The sequence below is a fragment of the Pelodiscus sinensis genome, chromosome 21 (genome assembly GCF_049634645.1).
Source record: "Pelodiscus sinensis isolate JC-2024 chromosome 21, ASM4963464v1, whole genome shotgun sequence".
In the NCBI taxonomy this organism is placed as follows: Eukaryota; Metazoa; Chordata; order Testudines; family Trionychidae; genus Pelodiscus; species Pelodiscus sinensis.
Window position 1 is genome coordinate 1,297,253 of NC_134731.1, and position 25,524 is coordinate 1,322,776.

Genomic DNA, 25,524 nt, shown 5'->3' on the forward strand with positions numbered 1-25,524 from the left:
CTGTCCCCCCTCCATCCTGCACTGAACTCCGCCTCCCCTCTTTCCTCTCAGGCTTTACTGAATAGTAAGGGGCTTTGGCTGGGTACTCCGTTGGCCTCCCCAAGTCAGCACTGGAAAGCGACTAATACTGATGGTCTGAAATAGCTCCAGGACTGGTTGCTAATCGCAGAAAAGTTTGAGTTGATGACCCAGGGAATCAGGAATAGCTTCATTTTACCAGACCTGATGGTGCAAAGAAGGACATGGTTCTGCAGAGCACACAGGAATCTGAACGAGGTCTCCTTTGGGTCTGAGTAGAACCAGGAGCGGCCCGAGGCCGGCTGCGGCAGCTGGTGCCCAAGGCAGAACGTGCGATCGGCACCCCCGTCAATGGGGTGATGTCATCATCGGGCACCGTTGAAGGCGACGACGTAGACGACGGCCGAGTCGGCCTATAGTCATGGGCCGCCCCTGAGTAGAACCACCTCTGGCTCTAGAAGGCACTTAGCGCACAAGTCTCTTGAATTGAGACTGAACAACTGCATTGTTCAGTCGAGGAGGGTGACATTGTGTAGACTTCAGACAGGGGCTTTGTCCTCTCTGTATGTGGCTAGTACCTAGCACGTGGGGTTGCTCTTGTAGTTTTAACAAGTTGCCCACCTAGTGGCTAGCTGTGGAACCCCACGCCACGAGTTCTTCGAAGAGCAGCGTAGTCAATATAAAAGGGAAATTCATGGCAGCATGGTCTGCATAGCTTGCACCAGGACTCCTCTCGAGAAATTCCTTCTGCAGCTGGCAACATTGCTGCAAATCAGAATTATATAGCTGGAACATTTTTAGCCTTTAACATTTTTTGTTATGGAAACCTAGGTAAACAAGAACTCAAATCTCCTGACTTAGTGGGGAGTCGCTCCCTCCCCCCAAGAGACTGCTTTGCCTCCAGTAGAGCTTACAGTAGCTCCAAGAAAAAAAGGGAGCTTCTGTGGCACCTTAAACATTAGGACATTTATTTGGGAATAAGCTTTTGTGTACTGGCGCCCACGCTGTCAGATGTATGGGCCCAGGAAAGCTGAATGTGTTAGTCTTTAAGGGGCCACAGGACTCCTTGTTTTGTGCTGAAGCAGGCTAACGCAGCAGCCCCTCTGCCCTAAATCACAGCAGTGTTGTATGATTCCTGGTGGCGGCGGCGGGGCCCCGAAGAGCTGGAGTGTGGTGTGCTTCATGAGTGCCCCATGGCACAGCAGGACAGTATCGGAGACCCTGCTGAAATGTTGCCATCTTGTGACTTTGCTCCAGCGTGGCCAGGAAACTGTTGTAACTGCCCCAAAGTAGGGGGCGGGGCCTAATTCCACCCCATAATGAAGTGCCTCATGTTGGGAAGTTACCCAGAAACCCCTGCTGCTGGCCGCAATGCTCAGCATTATGGGATACATGGTTCAGGTGTGCTAGTTATAGGAGCTTCAGGTGCGGGTGCTTGATTCTGGCAGAGACTGTGGCTGGCGGCATGTGCCAAACAGTTGCAAGTACAAACAAGACAATCAGCCATTTCCTACCATCAGAGTTCTTGCCAGTGGTTTCTTTGGTTTGCTGTAGTCATGAGAGGAGCTACAGCTTCCGGCTCTCGAACTTTGCTTTGTCAGTGTGTGTGAGTTTGATTCAGTGTCGCCCACTTGATGATGATCCAATTTGTAGCTGCCTTTCTGTGCAGAGTTTGCCATTGTGGAACATACAGCTGTATTTGCTCCCCCCGCCCCCCGTGGTTTTGAGTTGTAGGGTCTGTCCCAAGGTTTCCAGCCTCCTTGATTCCTTTTCTTTCCATTTTTCTCTGTCATTAGACAGCTTCTGCTCCACATGCAAGCAGCAGGCGTCTTTTATCTCCGGCTTCAGCTTGTGATCTGTGTGTCAGTCTCTCTGTGGAGAAGGGGAGGAGGATCCTTTTGCTCCCTCTCCTCCTCATAGAACGCCTTCTTTAGCAGACTCCAGCCGGAGTTGGGTAAGCGGGAGGGGTTCCTGACTGTACTAAAAATGTCATTAAAAAAATAAAAGCAGGCACCTGATTGAAGAAAGGAGTTGTCCTCGGATTTCTTGCTTTGAAACTGCACAACTGACTCTCTGGAGGTGCTGTGTGAACTGGGAAGGAGCAGAAATGAAGTTCAGGGCGGCGGTAAGATTTCTTTCCCTGCTGTGTTCTTGTGCAGTTTTTCTCCTGTGTGTCCAGCCTGAGCGGAGCGGGGAGAATGCCTCAGGGGGTCAGCATGAAGCCCCTACGCGTCTCACGCACAAATTCAAGTGGGAAACTGCTGCTTGGAAAGTTCCGTTCGAGTGCTTGAGCGAGGCAGTTCGGGGGCTGTGTTTCAAGGAGATGAGTATGTGGCAGTACAGGGGAGGGAAGGGACAGTCAGGAACGTGCTGGGGCTCTGGGGAGGAGGCATGTATCCGGTTCTGAGGTTCCTTTTCATATTTATGAGGGGTTCGGGCTCTGTTTGCCACACAGATGCCACTCATCCTAACTTTCAGGAATTCTTCCGATTTTTTTTTTTATGAATAATTATGAAATTTGGACTCCAGTTGAGTAAGTTTGCAAGCACGCACGTTTAATGTGTATAGATTGTGTCCCCCACTTGGGTCTTATGAACATAACACATGGCACTGAGGGTGGGGCGGGGTGGGGCATGGTGCATTCTTTACAACCCCCACGGCACAAGTGCATTCTGTGCAGGGAGGCCCTGATCGGGGCAAGCCAGAGGGATTTTGAATGGGTTGGATTGCTGGATTCACCCCTAAGCCACAGGCTGTGCGTTGCTCTTGAACTGCCCCGGGGGACTTTCAGGACCATGTGAAAGTGCTGTAGGTCAGGGGCTCTCCACCTTCCCAGATTACTGTGTCCCTTTCAGGAGTCTGATTTCTCTTGTGAACCCCCCTGATCACCTCACTTGAAATCTACTGGTTTACAAAATCAGACCAAAAGTTACAAAAGTGTCACAGGAACTTGATTACTGAAAAATCGCTGGCACTTGCATCCAGACACAATTATGACAAATATCCACTGGGATATAAATATTGTGCTTGCCTTTCAGTGGCTAGCATGAAGCACGGTGCAAACTAGTCATGCAGCGTTTTACTTGGGACTGACTTCGCTAGTGCTTTCCATGTAGCCTCTTGTGCAACTAGACACCAATCTAGATGAAGTGGTGACCCCCAGGGAGACCTCCCGCTCCCTGGCTGCCAAGGGGCAGTTCAAGCACAGCACGCAGCCTGCGGCATGGGCAAGGAGTCCAGTTCCCTGCTGACAGTCTCTGCAGTGGGCCTCCTGTCGGACCCCTTGCACCGTCTGTGCGAGAGGAGCTGGAGGGAGGCAGTGGGGGTGGAGGAGGAGAGGGAATGTGGCAAAAATGAACAGGCGTCGGTTTTAAAATAAACAAAGGGAAATACGTCACATGATGCACAGTCGGCCTGTGCAGCCCGTTGCCATGGGATGTTGTGAAAGCCAAAAATGTAACCAAGCTCAGGGAAGAATGAGAGACGTGTAGGGAGAGCAGGCTGATCCGTCGGTGGTTATTGACCACAGGGCAAGTCAGACGTGTAGGGAGGCAGGCTGGTCCGTCGGTGGTTATTGACCCCAGGGCCAGTCAGACATGTAGGGAGGCAGGCTGGTCCGTCGGTGGTTATTGACCCCAGGGCCAGTCAGACGTGTCGGGAGGCAGGCTGGTCCGTCGGTGGTTACTGACCCCAGGGCTAGTTAGACGTGACGGGAGGGCAGGCGGGTCCGTCGGTGGTTACTGACCCCAGGCCCTCACTGTGGATGTTTCTAAATCTCCAAGTGCCGGAAGCTGGTTCTGGGTGACAAGGGATGGGCCACTCAGAGTTGCCCTGCCTGTTCATTCTCTCTGAAATGCCTGCTACTAGTCACAGTCCGAGCCAAGATGCTGGGCTAGATAGATGGGCAGTTGGGCTAATCAGATAGAGCTGCTCTTTTGTTTTAAATCATCATTTGTGTTGGAGCAGCAGCCAGTAAAGCTCAGTCTACCCTCATGAGGGCAGAATTAGGCGGGGGCAGAGACGAGTGGTGAAGAGATGAGGGTCGTTTCTTTTCGAAAGGAGACCGATAGGAGGAGGCATGACAAACACGTCACATAGTTAATGGTCTAAAGAAGAGTCGCTGGGAACTTTTTTCTCCTTCATGACGCAGGAAGAAGGGGACAGTCAATTAAATGAAAAGGCACATACAAAATTGGTGTAAGGAAATACTTTTTCATCCGGTATGTAATTAGATTGTGGAATTCATTGCCACAGGACATCGTTGATTACAAGAACGTAGCAAGATTCAAAAAATGATTGGACACTTACACGGATGAGAGTATCCAAGTTGTCGTATTTAATGTTAACAGATGTTGAAAGAGGTATTAAAAACCTCACGGTTCTGATTTTACACCAGTCCCTAATTAATAGGGATTAGGAGGAGACCTAATCTGCATAACGTGATTCTGTATAATGTGAGACACTTTCCCCTGAGGCATCTCTCACTGGCCCTTCTGAGGCAGAGTGCAGGACTGGATAAAATACAGGACTGACCTAGAAAGCCAATTCCCATTTCCCTACTTTTCTTATAATTCTCCCACTATTCCTTTAGCCCCAGTGCAGGCCCGCAGCATCAATAGGTCTGTGGCGGCACTTGGCCATAGCCTGGCACTGCTGCAGGCAAGGCAGCGAGTACTGAATTGGCTCGTCTGGTGCAGACTCGCTAACTGCATGGGAGAGCACTCCCCCATTGTGTATTCCGCCTTCCCAAGAAGCATCCAGGAAATCAACAGGATACCCTTGCCCATCGATACAGCAAGCGTAGCCACTGAGGTCAGTGGCTCTGACAACATCAGCATCAGTTACGCCATTCATATAACCGAAGTTGCATGCGTGTTATCGATTTACCAGCCCTCGGTGTTCTCTCATTCATCTAACGTGACTCAGAGCAGGTTTTGTGGCATGGTGCTAAAACCAGTTGAGTATCATCTACCGTAGAGCTTATTTTGTTCCTGTTACCACTATATCTGCATTATTGGTGGCATTTATTGCCGTTTGGATCCTGATCTGCATTCTGGTGTAGCTGGGACCTCAGACCAGCGCTGGCATTTACGTGAAGGTGTGCTGGATCCTGGTGGCACCCACCTAATCCCTCCCCATGGGCATGACCGAGCTCTAGAGGCTTGTTTTGGGGATTGTTCTCGCAGGGGGCAATGAGAGTGACAGCAGGCATGTCCCACCAGAAGATGCAAAGGAGGGATTCCCCGAAGTATGATGTAAAAAGAATTCATAGCAGTGAGTGAGGAGAGGTGAAGTTGATCCAGAGAGGAGGGGGGACTAGTCCAGTGCTTGTCAGGCTGTCGTGTGATGTTCCTATGAGAAGGAAGGAGATTTAGAGGAGTCTTTCGTACCCACTGGGTGGAGTGCTAGAAGGCTGGTTCGGTTGCTCTCTCTGAAACCCATAATGGTGTTAGATCATTGTGTTGGGCGGGAGAATTGGGACCGTGTCCAACCTGCAGATTAGGGATGTAGAACTAGGAAAGGGCATAGGGCAGTAGTTATAATGAGGTGTGATGCCCCAGTGTTTGGGGCCTAGATTTTCAGAGGGGATTAGTGCAATGCTTGCAGGCCAGTAATGATCACGTACCACAGAACGTGAGATGAGGTGGGGGGGATGTGAGATGGGTTTTGGAGGGGTGCTGATGGATGCCCTGAAGTTACTAAAAATGTCACTGGGGCAGAGTCTTCCTCTCATTTCTGCACCTCGCCTCTCCATGTGACCTGGAAGCTGCTACAAAGCTCCCGGGAAAGGGCTGTTCTGCTTTTTTCATCTGTGTCACATGAGCGCTGTGACGTGGCCGTGAGATTCCAGACCCATGGCTTGAGCTTTGTGTAGCTCAATAAAGCCCTAGCAGTATGACTAAACAAACCCACTGTTTTCAGTCTGTCCAAACGGGTCATGTGCTCTAGATCTTTTAATCTTTTTTCACTCTTCTCTGGACTTTGCCCACATCCTTTCTGAAATGTGGCACACTGCACCGGACACAATACTGGAAGTAGAGCGGAAGAATCACTTCTTGTGTCGTGCCCACTCCTCCCTGCTAATAAATCCCAGAATTGCAAAATATATTTATTTATTTATTTGCAACATTTGCGGTGTTGACTCATTTAGCTTATGATCTTTGTAACCCCTCAGCATCTTTCCACATAAGCCTTTCTAGGCAGTCGTTTCCATATTGTACATGTGCAATCGAGCGCTCCTTCCTAAGTGGAGGACTTTGCATTTGTACTTCTTGAACTTCATCCTGTTTTCTTCATGCGATTTCTTCAGTTTGTCCAGATAATTCTGAATTTTAATCCTATCCTCTAGAGCACGTGCAGCCTCCTTCCAACTTGGCATTGTTTGCAAACTTTACAAGCGTATTCTCTGCCATTCTCTAAATCAGCGGCTCCGGAGCCCTTTCCATGCGTAAAAATTTATGCAGTGCCCCAGCGGTCCACTGATTGTATGTGCTGTACCTATCGATGTTTCCAGTTTGCCAACCTCGCGGACCCCCTGGAGATGTCTCGCGGACCTGGGGCTCCACAGAGCACAGTTTGAGAAACACTGCCCTAAATAATTTAGAGAGAGAATAAATAGAGGTGGACCCAGGGCTGATCCCTCGAAGTAATACCCTTCCACCTTGACTGAACCACTGATAACTATTCTCTGGGAACAGTTATCCAACCGGTTGTGCCTTGACCTAACAACAGGTCTGTCTAGGTTTTAGTTCCCTAATGTATGTCATGCATACTAGAACTAACAGTATTTTTAACTGATTTACACAGCTGGTGCCACATGGTAAAGAGAAAAAATGCCTGCTCCCTAAAAATAGAAATCCTCTGTGTTGACTCTAAGTTACCCTGGTCTCTTTCTGGTTTGCCCACTTATTTTTTCTCAGAGATATTTTCTGTTTAGCTTGCTGACTGAAATATGGCTGTCCCCTCTAGGCAACAAACCGCCTCATTCTCATCCTTCAAACGCCTCCTTAAAGCCACTTTACTTCCCATTGTTAATCGTCCCAGGTTTATCTACACTTGCTCTCTGACATTTAAAAAAGAATATAAAGCTGCATACAAAACACAGAAGAAATGATATGATCCGCTTCCTTTGTAAAATCAGCATTACCTTGCTTGTGTTTCTGTTCTGTAATTATTTGTTCAGTCTCATTTTGATTATGAACTACTTGGGGGCAGGAATCTTGTTGTCAAACATGCCAAGTTTCAAACACATTTCTGGTATGAGGAGTCATAATAAATTGCAACAATATCCACATTCCAATAGAATTATTCACTTACATACCTTTTTCTCTATACTTTTGATTCTCCCTTCTTCCTGCTCCAAATCCCTGTGACAAATATGTAATACATATTTCAAATTCACCCAGCATGATTTTAATGGCCAACATCTCCTGCTTTGTGTTTTAGGGAATTGAATGTATCTGGAGTTTAGATAGCTGGAGTCGCAGGAGTTCCATATCTTCCATTTTAAAACAAAAACTGCTGGGAGGAAAATTAGAGAAAGCTTTACTGGGCCAAAAGTAAGGCTGTTTCCCCTTTTCTGTGTCATTCGTGTTTCTAAAGTGTTCCAGCTTATGTCCTTTGTGTTTAATAGTCAACATATGAAGGGCCTTCAAAATTAAACTATTTAAAGGCGTCAGCCAAAGGAGTGGCATTCCTCTCCCCCTCAGACATTTTTCAGAACAAGAGCAATAGTGTGGAAGTCAGTTCTGAAGAAATGGGGAATGAATGAAGGACAACAACTGGGAGAGAAGACCAGTTTCTCAACATCAGCCCGTTCCCCAAACTCGCAGCAACAGCCTCTAGAACAGTGATTCTCAACCAGTGGTATGAGTACCCTTTGGGTACTCGAGAGAGATCGGGGGGGGGGGGGGGAGGATGTCAACACAACTGAAATTTGGAGAAAACTGAATTTTTGTTTTAAGTTTTACAGCGCTTTATTATTTTTGTACTTTTTACACCCAAAAATTTCATCACCCGCCTGGCTACAATTAATTAAGTTGTTTTCAAAAATGTGTTGCAATGGTAGGGGGGGAAAAATTGTGCGTCTGAAAACTGTAGGTCCTGGGGGTACTATTTTATTTTTTTAAAGGGGTACTTTATAAAAAAGGTTGGGAAACACTGCTCTGCAACACCAACTCCAGGAGTTCTCTTTCCTGTAATATTTACGCTACAGCCAACAAAGAGAGAAAGTGTGTTCTGTAAACAGCCCCCGTGTGAGGTCATGCCTTTACTGGACCAACCTCTTCTGGGGCGAGAGGCCAGCTTTCCAGCTCTCGGACTAAAGAGCACTGTGTGGCTCTAAAACTCGCTGCTTTGAGCAGCAGAGCCCAGTCCAGTAAAGGATATTACCTCACCACCCTTGTCTTTTGCTTGTCGTTTGTAACTCTCTGTAAAAATGTAGTGTGCTTTAAAGCAGAGCTGCTCAACCTGCTAGGCGCAACTGCCTGAGGAAGTCACAAGGGAAGTGGGCGTAGGGTGTATTGCAGGTGGGCAGAAAAATGCCTGTCTGTAAGCTCGCCAGTCCCAGGGTAGCCTGACTTCTGTTTTAGTTGTCTCCGCTGTTGTGCCAAAAATCACTCATATTTCCTTGCTGTTTGGGTAGGAGGCGACTTCTGGAACTCCCGCATCTGTCTAGGGGCTTTTATGGCTAGTAGCCCTGTAGCACTCTGAGCTCCTCACAATGGCTTTGAATTTTATTGCAGATGAGAGACTCAAGCCAAGGAGTAAGCAATTTGTTTTCCTGCCACCTTCCAGCCCAGCCCACATCCCATCTCTTTCCCTGAGTAGAGCGGAGCCGAGACCAGGAAGAAAATTTTGCAGATTTTCAGATTCCAAGTTGCGTTGAAAAATGCTACACGAGCTGTGTGACCTGAGTTTCAGTCCAGATTCTAATCTGGGTCCTTGTCTCCTTTCCCACTCCTTCCTCTTCTGGAGCTGGTTCTGGAGTTCTCAGCTGAACCATATGTAATTCGGATATCAGGACTAATGTTCCTGATCATCTACTACAGCAGCAGCCTCCCCAATGGGTTTCTGTATAGTTCTGCCTTCTGCAGATGGGGATATTAGCCAGTTTATTATAATACAGGTGAGATTTTCAGAGGTGACTTGGGGATTTAGGCACACATTCTGTTGAGCTTAGAGTGGGATTGATGATTTAAAGTCGTCTTTGTTGTATAACAGCCTTTATTGCACGGGTTCCCAAGTGCTTCACAAACTCTGGAGAGATGGCTGGCCCAGGCGGAGGGGCGACACTTTTTTGATCACCTGTTGCGTGTAACTTAGAATAGTGGTTTATAATAAACAGACCCACCTGTTTGCCTGAAAATGCTTTGTTATGCTTACTAGCTCATTTACCCATTCTGGTAGACCCGCAAAATGGGATTGTTTGGAAATGTTGGTACAGAAGAAAAGACTCTTACACCCAAGGCAGCGTATTAGTGTGTTATGCAGCCCTGCTCTCAGGCAGTCTGTGGCCAGAGGTTCATGAGATCTTATCAGCCCTACGATCCCCCTGTACTCGTTGACAAGGCAATCTCGTTCTCGTCATTCACGGGGAAGACGTCAAAGGGAAGCTCAAACTAACTTTAAAAAGGGCGACTGAAAAGTGCTCTGTAAATGCGTCCCGCAGAGCTCAGAAGGCCCTGTGTTTCATTGGCTTGTGGGGAGTCCACTGCACTTCAGCATTTAAAATTAGTTACAAATAAAATGTGTCTGCCCTGAAATGCTAGGTAAGGGTTTAGTGAGCCAGCCTACATGGAGGGTTTATCAGCCCTTCCCCGGCAGTGCTCTGTGTTCGAGTTCTGTTGTATTCCAAGGAACTGAGCAAGAAGGTGGGGAATTCTGATCCCCTGAGAGTCAACCGTGTAGTCTGGGCTGGTGTAAAGCAGCTATGGCTCGGTGTCATTTGGTGCCGTTCTACCCAGCCCATCTGCTCCCCGTGTCCCGACGTGTAATTATGGGTAGGAAAAGGCCTGTGGAAGTAGCCGTGCTGGCTCAGGCCCGTCTTTCAACAGTAACTGCTTTTGCTTTTCTGGCCCTGCGCCACTGTTGTACTGCGTGTTCTGGAGGAGAGATTAGAGGCGCGAGTTGGGGTCACATAACCCGGGAATGGCTCCTCTGCAGTCCGTATCCAGCCATCAGTTCAAGAGCATCCATTCCTCAGTGTGTTAGCTCTGCGAGTCCACCAAAGGATGGCAACAAAGGCCTGTTTGAGGGAGAGGGCACAGAATGCTCTGTTAGTGGGACGGGCAGTCGAATCACACGGAGGCTTTGTCTGCACTGCCAATTGAATGGCAACGCTTTTGGCATTCACAGGGATTTAGAAAAGGCCCCTGCTTTAGGATAAGGGAGAAGCGGATGTGGGATACCTAGACTTTAGTAAGGCGTTTGATACGGTCTCCCATGATATTCTTATCAATAAACTAGGCAAATACAACTTAGATGGGGCTACTATAAGGTGGGTGCATAACTGGCTGGATAACCGTACTCAGAGAGTAGTTATTAATGGTTCACAATCCTGCTGGAAGGTATAACAAGTGGAGTTCCGCAGGGGTCTGTTTTGGGACCGGCTCTGTTCAATATCTTCATCAACAATTTAGATATTAGCATAGTAAGTACTCTTATTAAGTTTGCAGATGATACCAAGCTGGGAGGGGTTGCAACTACTTTGGAGAATAGGGTCGTAATTCAAAATGACCTGGACAAATTGGAGAAATGGTCTGAGGTAAACAGGATGAAATTTAATAAAGACAAATGCAAAGTGCTCCACTTAGGAAGGAACAATCAATTTCACACATACAGAATGGGAAGCGACTATCTAGGAAGGAGTACAGCAGAAAGATCTAGGGGCTATAGTGGACCACACGCTAAATATGAGTCAACAGTGTGATGCTGTTGCAAAAAAAGCCAACATGATTCTGAGATGCATTAACAGGTGTGTTGTGAGCAAGACACGAGAAGTCATTCTTCCGCTCTACTCTGCGCTGGTTAGGCCTCAGTTGGAGTATTGTGTCCAGTTCTGGGCACCACATTTCAAGAAAGATGTGGAGAAATTGGAGAGGGTTCAGAGAAGAGCAACAAGAACGATTACAGGTCTAGAGAACATGAGCTATGAGGGAAGGCTGAAAGAATTGGATTTGTTTAGTTTGGAAAAGAGAAGATTGAGGGGGGACATGATAGCCGTTTTCAGGTATCTAAAAGGCTGTCACAAGGAGGAGGGAGAAAACTTGTTCATCTTGGCCTCTGGGGATAGAACAAGAAGCAATGGGCTTAAACTGCAGCAAGGGAGGTTTAGGTTGGACATTAGGAAAACGTTCCTAACTGTCAGGGTGGGCAAACACTGGAATAAATTGCCCAGGGAGGTTGTGGAATCCCCATCTCTGGAGACATTTAAGAGTAGGTTAGATAAATGTCTATCAGGGATGGTCTAGACAGTACTGGGTCCTACCATAGGGGCAGGGGACTGGACTCGATGACTCTCGAGGTCCCTTCCAGTCCTAGGATTCTCTGATTCCTCCCATAGCAAGTGGCTGTGCAATAGGACAGAAGCTCTCCCCTGTCGACAGCAGGAACCCTGCAGCTAGGGGGTGGGAGTATTTTGTTGGCAAAAGACAAGCAGGCACACTGCCCGACTACTAGCCACCTGGCCGTGTTGCTAAAGGCTGTGTAGTGTAGACAAAGCCTGAGTCTGTTTGGATTTCTGGGGCAACCCCCCTGTCACTCCCACGGGGCAAACTGAGGCTGCATCTACACTTGCACTTGCTTGACAAAACTTCTGTTCTTCACTGGTGCTTAAACAGACTTTCCCCTTGCCCACCACGGAAAACAAAGTGATGCCTTGGCAAGTGCCAGGAGTGCTCCCCTGCCGACACAGCAAGCCCTACTCATTGGGGGTAGAAGTGTTTTGTCAGCGGAAGTGCTGACAGCATTGTTCACGTGCCACAGGACTGTGTCATAGTTTCTCCCATACTAGTGAGGCGTCCTTTCTCCCTAGCCTGCCCACTGCCAGACACAGCATCGGTACTGTGTCACAAGCACCAGAGGTGCTCGCTTCAGTTCGGTGGTTCTCTCTGGGCAGTGAAAGTGCTGAAGGTAGCTGCTTGGGATCCCTGAACTAGGGAATTGTTGCTGCATCAGGCGGTGGTAATAACTAGCAATGCCTGTAAAATTGGCAGTGGCCCCTCCCAGCAGTGCTTCCATTCTTGGACAATTGCTATCCGGTGTGTTTGTGATTGCACTGCAGGGCAAGTCTGGGCAGAGCTTCTGTTGGCACCGCTGGGCCAGCATGCTAAGTGAAGCCAGTATGGCTGAGAACCACGGCATGGAGGCTGGGCACCGACACTGGGGTTACAATGGAAAGGTGCCTGAGCAACGTGTCTGTGCAGACTCTGCCTTTCCACCTGATCCTGACCCTTGGCCTCAACACACCCCTTTCAGACAGTGTCCAGGTTACTTAGCTCTGGTATATTTGAAGTTACAAGAGGCAAACGCTGAGTTTCCGAAGAAAGCAGGAAGCTGGAGAAGAAGACCTTTCTCAAAGGTAACTTCGGACTAGAGATCAGTCTTTGCTTTGAATGCCATCGTTTTGCTTTGCCGATAGATGAGATGATACCACAGAGGAAGGACAGATGCAAAGGCCAGAAAGGACCATCGCAGTGTCCTCCTGCAAAGCATGGGCCATAGCATTTCCCTGTGTCCATTCCAGCCTCAAGTCCCCTACTGCGATTGGTCTTTTAGAAAAACATCCCGTTTTGATTTTAAAGAGAGCACCACAACTCCTGGTGAGGTGGTTTGGGGATTGATGACTCTCCCAAGTCAAAGCTTGCACCTTACTTCTAGTCTGATTGTATGTAGATGTATGTACTTCGCTAGATTAAAGCAACCATCCTTTTAGTTGTGTTCTTTGTTCAATACCTTTTTGCCACACTTATCACTCAGTGAGAAAATGTGCTCCCCTTAGTAATCACTGCTATTTCTGCCTCTTCTCTCTTCCTTCCCCATCATCCTTTCTCTCTGTCTTTTTGGCCATTCTTTCCTGTGCGTAACCTTTTCTGCAGCTATGCACAGTTTTCCACCTCGCAAGCCTTGCTTTCCACCCCCTTCTGCATCCCATCTGCAGAAAATGTTCTGCTGCAAAATAGTTAATGCTAACCCTTATAAAGCGTGATTAAACTTGTGAGGTAGCAAGTCAGAATTAATGACTGCATGGAGGAGCTGAGAGCATGTTTCTGTCTGCACACCATTTCCACTAAATTTATATTTGGAAGGCTATCTTTGCAACCTGGAGGGCTCAAACCTTGAAATGAAAACGTAGGTTCTGCAAAGCCTGACTCTCCTGCAGGCTGTGTAAATACATTAGAGCGAAGGCAGTCTAATTGTTCCTGGTCATTCTTAAAATGGTAAACACTCGCTGAAAATCCAACATGGCTTCTTTGTTTCTGCTGAGCGAGAGCCTTGGAAATCTGAGTGAGAAATGTACTGGGAGAAGCTGGAAGATACTTAGGCTGTCTAGACCGCAAAGAAAAGTCGGAAAAAGATACGCAAATTGCGTCTTTTTCTGCTTTTCTTTCGGAAGAAGCTTTTCCAAAATTTGGCCCGTCTACATGGGACCAAATTTTGGAAAAACCTCCTCTTTCGGAACATCCCTTCTTCCTCATGCAATGAGGATTACATGGATGGCGAAAGAATGCGTCCGCTTTTTTGGAAACTGTTCTGAAAAAGCGGACGTGTTCCTTGGACACGGCATAGCTTTTCTGGGATCCCGGCGGTCTCCCGGAAAAGCTCTGCAGCGTAGACATAGCCTTAGTCATAAATGTTAGTCTCCGCGGATAGGTCAGAAGAAAAGTGTTCTTTTTCTTAGGGAGGACGTCCTGCTGTTCCTTAATCGCAGTTTGAAATGGTGTGTCCTGGGCTGAGGGCGAGGCCGAGGAAAGAACTGAGCACTTTTGAGAACTGGACTTCAGGGGAGTGGGATCTGATTTATTTTCCAGTTTCTTTTACAGGATGAGTTATAAAACTGCATGTGGGTCTTTCAGTAAATTTACCAAAGCTGACTGTGCAGGTTTAAACACTTCTGTAGCCAACAAGGAGTAATCCTGTGGCACTTAGAAACTAACACACACAGATATAGTATGGGCAAAACCCACTTCTTCAGATGAGCTGAAGAGGAAGAATAGAAACCCAGTAATTGTAACAGAAAGAGAAGGGGGAGAAGGTACCTGTCAGTTGCAGGACTGGTGCTAATGACGCTAATTAAGTGGCTGGAAGTGTCCTGTACTTCGCTTTTGATGTAAATGAGGTGTTAAATGCAGGGCAGACTAGCTTTATAATGCAACGTCCAGTTAATGTCTTTGTTCAAGCCCAGGGACACAGTATCAAATTTGCATCTGCCTAAGGGACTACATGAAGTAGATCAAATTAAAATGTAATAAATTAATGAGCATTGGAGATGGAGAAAGAGAGTGGGGCACCATCTGTTTGATTTTCAGGGACCAATGTAGATTTGTTCCCTTGTATTACTATGTATTTACTGATCTGTTTGCATTCCGGTCATGTCAGCGAGATTCCGAGGGCCAAAGGGGCCATTGTGAGTATCTGGTTTGAGCTCCTGTGTCACCCAGCATAGAACAGCCCCAGGGCAATTCCCAGAGCAGGTGTGTTAGAAACACTCCAGTCTCACCCTCCCGCTGTTGCTGGGGCTGCAAGTGAAGCAGTGGGAGGTCGTGGGAGGAGTAATGCCCCCGGTTTCCTCCCTGTAGTGGCATTAAGAACTACAAGGTATTACTGTGGAGGGAGGGGCAGGCCATTGCTTAGGGGACTTGCGTGGGGCTTGAGAGTCCTGGATTCAGTTCCTTGCTCAGCTATTAACTTTCTCTGTGACCTTGGGCAAGTTACTTAGCTTCTCTCTGATTAAATTCCCCTGCTTTCATGGGTTCTGTGAGGCTAAATAGTTTAAATATTGTAAGGTTCCCAGATACTAGCAGAGTGGGGGCCACTTAAATGCCACAGGTAGAAAAGGCTCATAACCCAGTGTAAGTTTCTTAGCACAGATCCCCAGGAGGGTCATTTCATAGAATCATAGAATAATAGGACTGGAAGGGACCTCGAGAGGTCATCGAGTCCAGCCCCCTGCCCTCAAGGCAGGACCAAGCTCCGTCTACACCATCCCTGACAGATGTCTATCTACCCTGTTCTTAAATATCTCCAGAGAGGGAGATTCCACCACCTCCCTTGGCAATTTATTCCAATATTTGACCACCCTGACAGTTAGGAATTTTTTCCTAATGTCCAATCTAAACCTCCCCTGCTGCACTTTAAGCCCATTACTCCTTGTCCTGTCCTCAGTAACCAAGAGGAACAAATTTTCTCCTTCCTCCTTGTGACACCCTTTTAGATATTTGAAAACCGCTATCATGTCCCCCCTTAATCTTCTTTTTTCCAAACTAAACAAGCCCAGTTCATGAAGCCTGGCTTCATATGTCATGTTCTCTAAACCTTTCATCATTCTTGTCGCTCTTCTCTGTACCCTTTCCAATTTCTCCACATCTTTCTTGAAATGTGGCGCCCAGAACTGGACACAGTACTCCAGCTGAGGCCTAACTAGTGAAGAGTAGAGTGGCAGAATGACTTCACGAGTTTTGCTTACAACACACCTGTTGATACAACCTAGAATCATATTTGCTTTTTTTGCAACAGCATCACACTGTTGACTCATATTCAACTTGTGGTCCACTATGACCCCTAGATCCCTTTCCGCCATGCTCCTTCCTAGACAGTCGCTTCCCATCTTGTATGTATGGAACTGATTGTTCCTTCCTAAGTGGAGCACTTTGCATTTCTCTTTATTAAACCTCATCCTGTTTACCTCTGACCATTTCTCTAACTTGCTAAGGTCATTTTGAATTATGTCCCTATCCTCCAAAGAAGTCGCAACCCCACCCAGTTTGGTATCATCTGCAAACTTAATAAGCGTACTCTCTAGCCCAATATCTACATCATTGATGAAGATATTGAACAGTATGGGTCCCAAAACAGACCCTTGCGGAACTCCACTGGTTATCCCTTTCCAGCAGGATTTAGCACTGTTAACAACAACTCTCTGACTACGGTTATCCAGCCAATTATGCACCCACCTTATTGTGGCCCTATCTAAGTTATATTTGCCTAGTTTATCAATAAGAATATCATGCGAGACCGTATCAAATGCCTTACTAAAGTCTAGGTATATGACATCCACCGCTTCTCCCTTATCCACAAGGCTCGTTATCCTATCAAAGAAAGCTATCAGATTAGTTTGGCATGACTTGTTCTTCACAAACCCATGCTGGCTATTCCCTATCACTTTATTACTTTCCAAGTGTTTGCATATGATTTCCTTAATTACCTGCTCCATTATCTTCCCCGGGACAGACGTTAAACTGACCGGTCTGTAGTTTCCTGGGTTGTTCTTATTCCCCTTTTTATAGATGGGCACAATATTTGCCCTTTTCCGGTCTTCTGGAATCTCCCCTGTCTGCCATGATTTTTCAAAGATCATAGCTAAAGGCTCAGATACCTCCTCTATCAGCTCCTTGAGTATCCTGGGATGCATTTCATCAGGACCTGGTGACTTGCTGACATCTAACTTTCCTAAGTGATTTTTAACTTGTTCTTTGTGTAGCCTATCTTCTAAACTTACCCTCTCTCTGCTTGTATTCACTACGTTAGGCACACCTCCAGACTTCTCGGTGAAGACCGAAACAAAGAAGTCATTGAGCATCTCTGCCATTTCCAAGTTTCCTGTTACTGCTTCTCCCTCCTCACTAAGCAGTGGGCCTACCCTGTCCTTGGTCTTCCTCTTGCTTCTAATGTATTTAGAAAAGGTCTTCTTGTTTCCCTTTATGCCTGTAGCTAGTTTGATCTCATTTTGTGCCTTTGCCTTTCTAATCTTGCCCCTGCATTCCCGTGTTGCTTGCCTATATTCATCCTTTGTTATTTGTCCTAGTTTCCATTTTTTATATGACTCCTTTTTTATTTTGAGATCATGCAAGATCTCCTTGTTAAGCCAAGCTGGTCTTTTGCCATATTTTCTATCTTTCCTACACAGCGGAATTGTTTGCTTTTGGGCCCTTAACAACGTCCCTTTGAAATACTTCCAACTCTCCTCAGTTGTTTTTCCCTTCAGTCTTGCTTCCCATGGGACCTTACCTACAAGTTCTCTGAGCTTATCAAAATCTGCCTTCCTGAAATCCATTACCTCAATTGTGCTGGTCTCCCTTCTACCTTTCCTTAAGATCATGAACTCTATTATTTCATGATCACTGTCCCCTATACTGTCTTCCACTTTCAAGTTCTCAACTAGTTCCTTCACTACAAGGCCGTTCCGCTGTTCCTTTCCATGTGGGAGAGACCAGCTGGTTGCCTGTGCGGTGCTCCGTGATGATATTAGTGGGCTAAGAGATGCCAGGAACGTGTCTCTGCCTGGCTCCCTCTTCTATTTAGCCCCAGTTGCCTCTTTCTTGCCTCACTCAATCTGTCCCCAGTTGGCACGAGAGCTTTCTTCTGTATCCTGCGCTTGGAGCGTCCCCCTGTATCTGCCTCACGAGCCCCCTTCTCCTTCAGCCTCTACAGAAAGCGTGCCTTTGTCTGTCTCTCGGTTTGTATCTCTGTGGTAGGGCAGTGCACTTGGCCGTGTGATTCGTAGGAGGGATGCTACCAAAATCAAATAGGTGTGTGCTGGCGTTCGCAATGCAATGCAATTACTAGTCTGAGCATAGGTTCACCCTCCACAGCTCCTACTGAAATGTTAGAAACCGGAAAGGGAGCGACTCGGAGCAGAAAGCTGGTTGGAAAACTGTACGTGCATCTCCTTAAACTTCCGCTCTGCTGGGAATCTTAGGGGTGGGATGTGCTCTTCTTGGCAAAGAGCTTCTGCAGGGGTGAGATTGTGCACATCCACCTGCAGTCAGAGCAGTGCTCTGCGGGCCCCTCCGTGCTCTCCAGGGCAAGTGCAGGAGGAGATGGGTATGCTCTCCCCCTGCTTGAGGAGGAGCTGAGCGAAGTTGAGAGAAAAAGTAACGCGTGAGTGCGTTTGCAGGAGCAATGTTCTCTCACTAGCTTAGTGATGAGAGAAGAGGAAAAAAAAATCCCTTGTCTCGTATGAATGATTGTGTTTAGATCTGTGTCATCATTTCAGTTGTGCTGCTGACAGATGTCAGGAAAAGGTGCTTGGATTAGGGGTGCCAGCTTGTCCGCCTACATGGTGTCTAACCATTCACTGCTCCCTGGAAGGCTGTTTGCCTCAAGGCAGGTCCTTTACCACAAGCTATGGAAATAGGAAAACAGTTCAGACTTACTTCCTGACCGATCCTTCTTGCGACATTTATTTGATCCAGTTTTTTGATTGGAATTTGAGTAATAACTTTTCCTCCCCAAAGCTGCTTCGTCTTTTGGCAAACGGGCCATTGCTAGTGTGAAGTGCCTGGAGTTTGCTTTATTTTCTACTGTTCGTATCCTGACCGTGCGTCTTCATCTTTGGGGGTGGAGACCTTACGATTTCACTGGTTTGGGTTGCAGGGAGCAGGGAGTGACGGTGTGCGATTGACAATGGAGAGTGCTCTGACAGCCCGTGACCGTGTGGGGGTTCAGGATTTCGTCCTGCTAGAGAACTTTACTAGCGAAGCCGCCTTTATTGAAAACCTGCGCAAGCGATTCAAGGAGAATCTCATCTATGTGAGTAGCAAAGCAGCAGCCAGTGTGCTGAGCTTGGACTAGAATGTGGATATTTTTTCAGAGTTGGCCCTTTTGATTTTGTTCTGCAGGTGTGAGCTCCAGAAGTGGTGGTGTCCATCAGCTCCCCTTTTATACCCCATGGTCTGGATTCTCAGACCTGGTCTCTGTATTGACCTACTGGCAAACACAGGGCCTGATTTTCAGATCGTTGTGTATCTGCAACTCCAATTAAGTTCGGCTGGAATTCTGAGTGCCTCGCACCACTGAAAATCCAGACCCTACAGCAACGTCCAGCTTCACAGAGCTAGCTATTCTGTTGTGGTGCTAACAAACCCAGTCATAGTGCTTATCCCGAATATTGGAACAAATGGTCAAAAATAACCCAGCACTGAAGCTGGGCTTTCCAGACAGACTGGAGCAGTCACTCAGAGCTGTAAATGCAGCACTTTTGGTAAGGAGGACACATCCAGCACAAGTTCTGTGTTGACTAGCTGTGAGGTTTCTTCAGCCCCCTGACAGCGGGCCGGCTGTCCCTGTACCAATGTCTGGGCTTGCAGAGTAATTCTGGAGGCAGGTGCTGTCCTTCACGTCATGCTTTTCTTTTCTGCTCTTTTCAGACTTACATTGGCTCAGTTCTGGTGTCAGTAAATCCGTACAAGGACCTGGAAATCTACAGCAAGCAACACATGGAGCGATACCGAGGCGTCAGTTTCTATGAAGTCTCTCCTCACCTGTGAGTGGCCTGTGGGTAAACAATACCGTGTGTGCCATTCCCACCTGGCCTGTGTCATGCTGATATGCGAAAAGCAAACCTGTGAGACTCCCCCTGCCATCTTTCAAGCAGAGTACTGAAGTGATTGGGGGCGAAAGGGCCCGTTCGCAGGTGCCATGTGTGGCTACTTTTATTCCTGTTTCTCTTTCCAAAGAGATGAGTTGCCTAGGAGAGTCTTGGTTGACGGGCGGGTTGGTTCCTTCCTGGCCAAATGATTTCAGACTTGGAGGAGTCTCAGATGCTGATTCGGCTCAGGCAGGACCAGAGACCCCGTTGTCCCAGGGTATTTGCTAACTAGATGAGCTGGTTCTACATTTCCCTTGCTGCTGAGCAGCTTATCCAGCATGTGACTTGAGTGTGGGTGTAAATGGCTCCTCTCCTACCTCCGCTGTCACTGCTTGACCAGCAATAATCGGCTCTTGCCTTTGTCGCTAAGATACCATGAGCCCGTTGGAACAAGGACTGTTGTTTGCATGGCCTGGCGAATGTTCCTAATTTCCTATTTAAAATAAGGTTTCTGAAGCTTGAAAGCTATTTTTGAATGTCACTGATTTTTTTTCTGTCAGACCAAAAGAGAGAGGATGCAGCTGAGTTGAGCCTAGCTGACCAAGCTACTTGCGGAGCCAGGGCCCAATCCTGGGAGACCTCTTAAAGGCTCTTTCTCCCAAAGGCCTTCCAAGGAATAAACACGATTATTTTGAAGAGCCAGGGAGCGTTATGTGAGCGGTTTCCTGTTGTTGGCAGGTAACTCACCAGTGCAAGTGAGAGGGGAGGATGCTACAGGCATGGTGAGGCGGTGCTAGAAACAGAGTTGCTTGGGAAAATCCAGAATCGTTAGAATTGTACAGGTGAGACCTCCCTGGTCCGGCACCCTCAGGACCTGAGCAGTCCCAAACCCAGGAGTTTGCCAGACCAGGGGAGGTCAGGCCTCAGGCTCTCCTGGGACTTGCCTCCTGGCTGCTGGCTGGCCCAGTCTGCTGCCCCCGGCAGCCAGCCTGCTCCAGCTGGTGGAGCTCCCTGCCACTGGCAACCTCTGAGGACCTGCCGGACCAGAGAGGTTTGGCCTGTGTGTGTTGGGCCCTCAGTGGGGTACGTTGTGTTAGAAGTGGTTCACTCTTCCCTCCCTTCCTGCAGAGTTCTTTGGAGGAGAATTACAATCTCACAGACCCTCTGCTGAGCCATGCTCCCACTAAGGGGTCCACCTGTGGCCGCGCCGAAGGCCGCCGAGGGCCATGCACTTAATTAGCAAAGCTGCGCCGGCGTGCACCCTGCACTCCACTGCGTGGCCACAGGCAGTGGAGTGAGGCTGGGGGCATCCGGGGCTGCAGCGTAGTCAGACGCCTCTCCTCCCGCCCCGATGCCAGGATGCTGTGGGGAGAGTCCTCTCTCCCTGCCACTGTCCCCAGGGCAGCCAACACCCCAAATTCCCCATCCCAGCCCCACTCCAGAACCCGCACTCCCCATACACCAATCCTCTTCCCCAGCCCGCAGCCCCTTGCCACTCTCCAGCCCCGCACGCCTGGCTTCCACACGATGCATGCACCAGAGTTCCTTCTGTACACACATGGGAAAGTGAGAGTGACCATTGCGAGTGCACCCCGGTGCATTCTAGGTACATCTGTGTGAATTGTAGTGACAGTGTCTGAGACGGGGCTGCCTGAGGAGTGCAGCACGAAAGCATTACCCGATTCTGCTGCTCTTCCATTATCCTTTGTGCCGGGGGGGAGAGGGCCTGCACAGTCTTCATCTTTCAAAGCAGTCCAAAAACAGAAAAAGTTCTCCCCCTCGATGAGAAATTGTAGCTGTACAGCTCAGCTGGAAACATAAGTGCAGGGGCCGCAGACGTGACTGAGATACAGGAGACAGTATTTCCAGACTGGCTGTCTTAGGGGCATTGCTGTTGCTCAGGAAATCATGTGAACATTTGTGTATTTTTAAATGTTGTGGGAAACGCTCGATTCAAGCATGGGGCCATGTGCTGTTTTATCTATTGCAGTCAGTAGCCCTTCAGGTCATTTTTCCATAACTTTGTAAACTGGCTGTATAAAATGAAAAGAATTCTGCCTTGCTGTCCAAATACCAAAATACCTGACAGCTAGTGGGAATGCTTCAACGTCCAATGGTGCGTGGAGTCCATGGTACCTTGTCACTGAAAAGCAGAAAGTTTTATCCCATTGGACATGGGATGCCGGATGTCTTTGTGACAGTCCGCGTACAGGCACTGCTGAGGGAGAGCCAGGGGTCTGAACTCCCAAGAGTAAACAATTAACTCAGCTGGTTGTATACAGTGGTGTTGTGTATAAAACCTGGAGTAAGGTGGTCTATGAAAGCTTGTAATGTTCTGAACTGAATGATCATTACGAGATAGGTACCTGGGCTGTGTTTCATGTAAGTATATCGAGAACTGGGTTTGTAAAGCTTTGCCTTTACCTCACAGGAGGGCAGGGTCAGCCAGTTGAGGGATGCTGCCTCTCCAGCCGACAAGACTAGTACTGTACTACCCAGGAAAAGACACACGATGAGCCACCAGCATTATTGGGAAAATACTGAGACAGCCTGGCTAGAATTTCCCCAGCCAAAGTAATGATGAGTCACCATGTGAGGAGGGTGGAAAACTAAGGCACAAGGCCTATTACAGTGTCTGTGGAGAGCAGTTATCCCTAAATAAAGGGACAACGTCATAAAATATCAGGTAGGCAGTGCAGCGGCCCTCCCCTTGCACGTCAGGGGGTACAACCCCCTCAGAAAGAACATGCCGCCTAGGAGCAGATTCTAGAACTCGGGGTGTGTTGCATTTCCAAGTGAAGTTGCATTGATTTAAAGTCGACCTTTTGGCACCCAGATTCACAAAGTCAAAGCGCATGTCCTCACTGGGCACGGAGGTCGCTGGTGTGCGTCCCCAGTAGGGTGTCTGCCTGCAGCGTCACCAGCCATGCCCTGTGCCCTGCCACCCCTTTGCATTCTGGGTTAGACTCCCAATGGGGGACAATCATTGCAGAAAGTGGTTCTGAGTACACCTTGTCAACCTTCCATGATGCACTTCTCTCCTCCCTCCCTTTCTGCTTGGAAGCAGCAGCAAACAGCCTCTTTTCCCTGGTTATCCCTGACCCCGCTCAGGAGAGGCTTGCATTGCAAACACCTCTCGCATGCTGCGGTTCCTCCAGACCGAGCCGGGAGCCACTGATGCAAGGAAGAACGTGAAGAGCCCCCCGCATGGATGTGCAGGAACCACTGAGCGGAGCAATTGGCAGATGCTGGCAGGAGTGGGTCGTCTTGACACAATGGAGGCCAGTTCTGATCCCATGAGACAAGCACAACTCCCGCCTGCGCCAGGCAGTGTTCCCTCTGCTGTGGGGCAGCGCAGCCTCCCGGCGGAGTCCTGAGCCCCACCCTGCACGGAGCCTGAGCCTCCGACTGGGCCAGGCTGGTAGATCACCTGTGAAGCGGGGCTGCCACGTGGCTTGGAAGGAACTCTGGCTTCAGGCTGCTTTCGTGGAACTTGATGAATTGTTTTCCCCACCCTGAAGCGCAGGAATGCAGAGTGAGACCCGCTCTGACAGCTGAGAAGCCAGCAGGAAGCCTGCAACACCAGACAAGCTACCGGTCATTGGGAATCAATGGAGAGCGGGGGCTGCTGCAATCCCAGGAGCCAGGCAATCGATACGCTTCTGCTGGGAGGGGCAGTGGCTTTGGGAAACGTGCAGGACGCAGTGGAGGGCTTTGCCACACCCCTCCTCCCTGTCTTGGAACCTGACCACCTGCCAGAGAGAACAGAAACCGCAGGGGCCCTTCTCGAGGGCGCAGCAGGCACTGGTGGATCCCAAGGGCAATCTCACCGATGGTCGGGAACAGCCGCAAGGCGCCTTGCTGTAGGAACTCTGATCTCCTCGGAAATCTGCAACCCGACTGGAAAATTACTGTGGGAGGTGTTGAAATGCCGAGCGGGATCCTGGGACCCCCAGCTACCCCGCACTCCCATGGCTCACAGCCTGGGCCGCAGTAAGGCGCAGCTCAGATACAGGCTGAGTGGCGGTGGAGTGTGTCCTTGGCCCTCAAAGGGACCCTTTTGGAGTCTGACGAGGTTAAAGCTCAGCAAAAGCAGCATTCCCATTAGTGCAGCTGCTCGCTGTGTGCTCCGTAACACACGTGGAAGTTGAGGGAAGGGGTTCTGGTGGGTGGGGGAGGTCGAGGCAGGTCGCCCAGCTGCTAATTCTGAGCAGCCGGGGCCCCAGGGCGAGAAGAGCACAGCATGGGGCACTGCCACTCAGAGGCTTTGAAAACCAGTTCCACGAATGAGCAGGCAGCGGTGGGACAGACTGACCTGCTGCTCCTAACGAGGTGCCCCAGCGTTACAGTACTGGCCTGTAATCCCTGCCCTGCCACGCGCACAGTGCACAGAATCAGTGAAGACCCTGTTCTGAAATCACGTGTGTTTATTTGGAGAACACACGGAACAGAAACCGAAAGGGGGGACGAGCGGCTTTTCGCACCCCCGTAGCCATCCGTGGTGGGAAGGACAGCCGTCCCCGACTCCCCTCCCACCCGCTCCCGGCATCCTCGGGCAGCTGGGAGAGGAGGGCAGGTGGTTTATCCTAGGCTGCAGGGGGACTCTGCTCCAGATGCTTTCCCTACATCTCTCCCAGGTCCCTCCTCAGCTCCATTTGTTCCCTCCCAGCCTCAGGGTCCCACCCTGCGCCTTGCGCTCATGGTCCCTGCCTGTTTCCTCTCCTGGTGTTTGTAACCCCGCTCTCCTCCATGCATTCACCTGTGCCCTGGCGGTGCGGGTGGAGTGACTGTGCTCACTGCACATTTCATCCCATGTACGTTTTTTCTGCCTTCTGCTCTGATAGCCGAAGTGCTGGAGGCTCGTGGGGAGGGTGTAACAGAGTCGCTGTCAGCTGCGCCAGGGCCGACTTTAGAGAAGAGGCATTGGAGCTCTTTGGCACTGCGCTGCCTGAAAGGCGCGTTACGTGCAAGGCCAGAGGTTGCATAGTAGGCCCCTACCGGGCAGGTAAAGACATGACAGCATGGAGCAGCTGAGCTCAGTTTGGTGGCAGGCCTGGTAAGCAGCAGGTTGGGGTGCTTGCTCTTTTGCTCCTGCTTTGAAAACAGACCAGGTGCTTGCAAAGTACAGGTTATCGAGGTGTCTGCGTTTGCAAAGGCGGGTCCAGCTCATGAGAGGGGCAGGGAACCGGGCGGGTTTGTAGGGGCTCACGCAGCCAGCGTGCGTTCACCCCCCCCCCACCTCCATATACAAGGGGACCTGTTCTCCAGGATAATCCCTTCAGGCCCTTTGCAAAGAGGCAGCAGACCTGCGGTCATGATTTGCTGGGGAGGAGTGAACGGTGGTGGATTGTCTCAGCACTCTCAGTTACAGAGCTTCCCCCATTTCATCCAGGCTGCTCTCCGAATTACAGAGCGCTAGGGAGCAGATGCTGACTGAATGTGGCCAGAACCCTGGGCCTTGTGCTGCAGTGACAGCAGACCACTCACTACTGGCCTACCGCAGAGGGCGGAATAAGGCAGCCTCCCCAGAACCTTGTGAGATGGACGAAAGAGTTGCTCTATGAGAGCTTCATGGAGCTGGGCAGGGAGGATTCCCGCCCTCCCTCCAGACATGTCGACAAACTTCTCCAGGGAGCCATCGCTATGCGGGCAGAGTGGCTGCCACTTTACCCTCAAGACAGATCACACAGAGAACCCGATGACACTACTTGCAGCATGATTCAAGCTGGCAGAACGGGCTAGGTGGTGTCATCTCATTGTTATAAAATTGACCTAGCCCAGCTCACCTCCTAGTGTAGGCCAGGCCTAAAATACAGGTTACATTTATTCAGTTGTTTTGATTAGGGAAACGCCCTGGCCGAGGAATTTGGATCGAGAAGGGACAGGAATTTGCAAACTATAATAAATACATTTTTACAAAGCAAAATCTGAAGTAGCTAAAGAAGAAACTGTTGCTCACTAATGCTTCCGTCCTTGCA

At 49.1% G+C, this 25,524-nt stretch overlaps 1 protein-coding gene across 6 annotated transcripts in view; it reads left to right on the plus strand.

The window, feature by feature from the left end:
- MYO1C (myosin IC) overlaps positions 1-25,524 on the plus strand; it is a 111,898-nt gene that overhangs the window by 43,308 nt on the left and 43,066 nt on the right. For 3 of the 6 annotated variants that reach the window (XR_012897022.1, XM_075904489.1, XM_075904491.1), the window contains exons 2-3: positions 18,613-18,768; positions 19,386-19,501. Coding sequence is in view for 3 of the 6 variants with exons in the window: in XM_075904489.1 (XP_075760604.1) it covers positions 18,613-18,768; positions 19,386-19,501 (272 nt within the window). In the remaining 3 variants the exon portion in view is untranslated. Of the gene's footprint in view, positions 1-1,898; positions 2,144-18,612; positions 18,769-19,385; positions 19,513-20,042; positions 20,285-25,524 lie in introns of those variants that run through there. The other 3 variants (XM_075904490.1, XM_075904492.1, XM_075904493.1) reach the window with 3 other exon arrangements.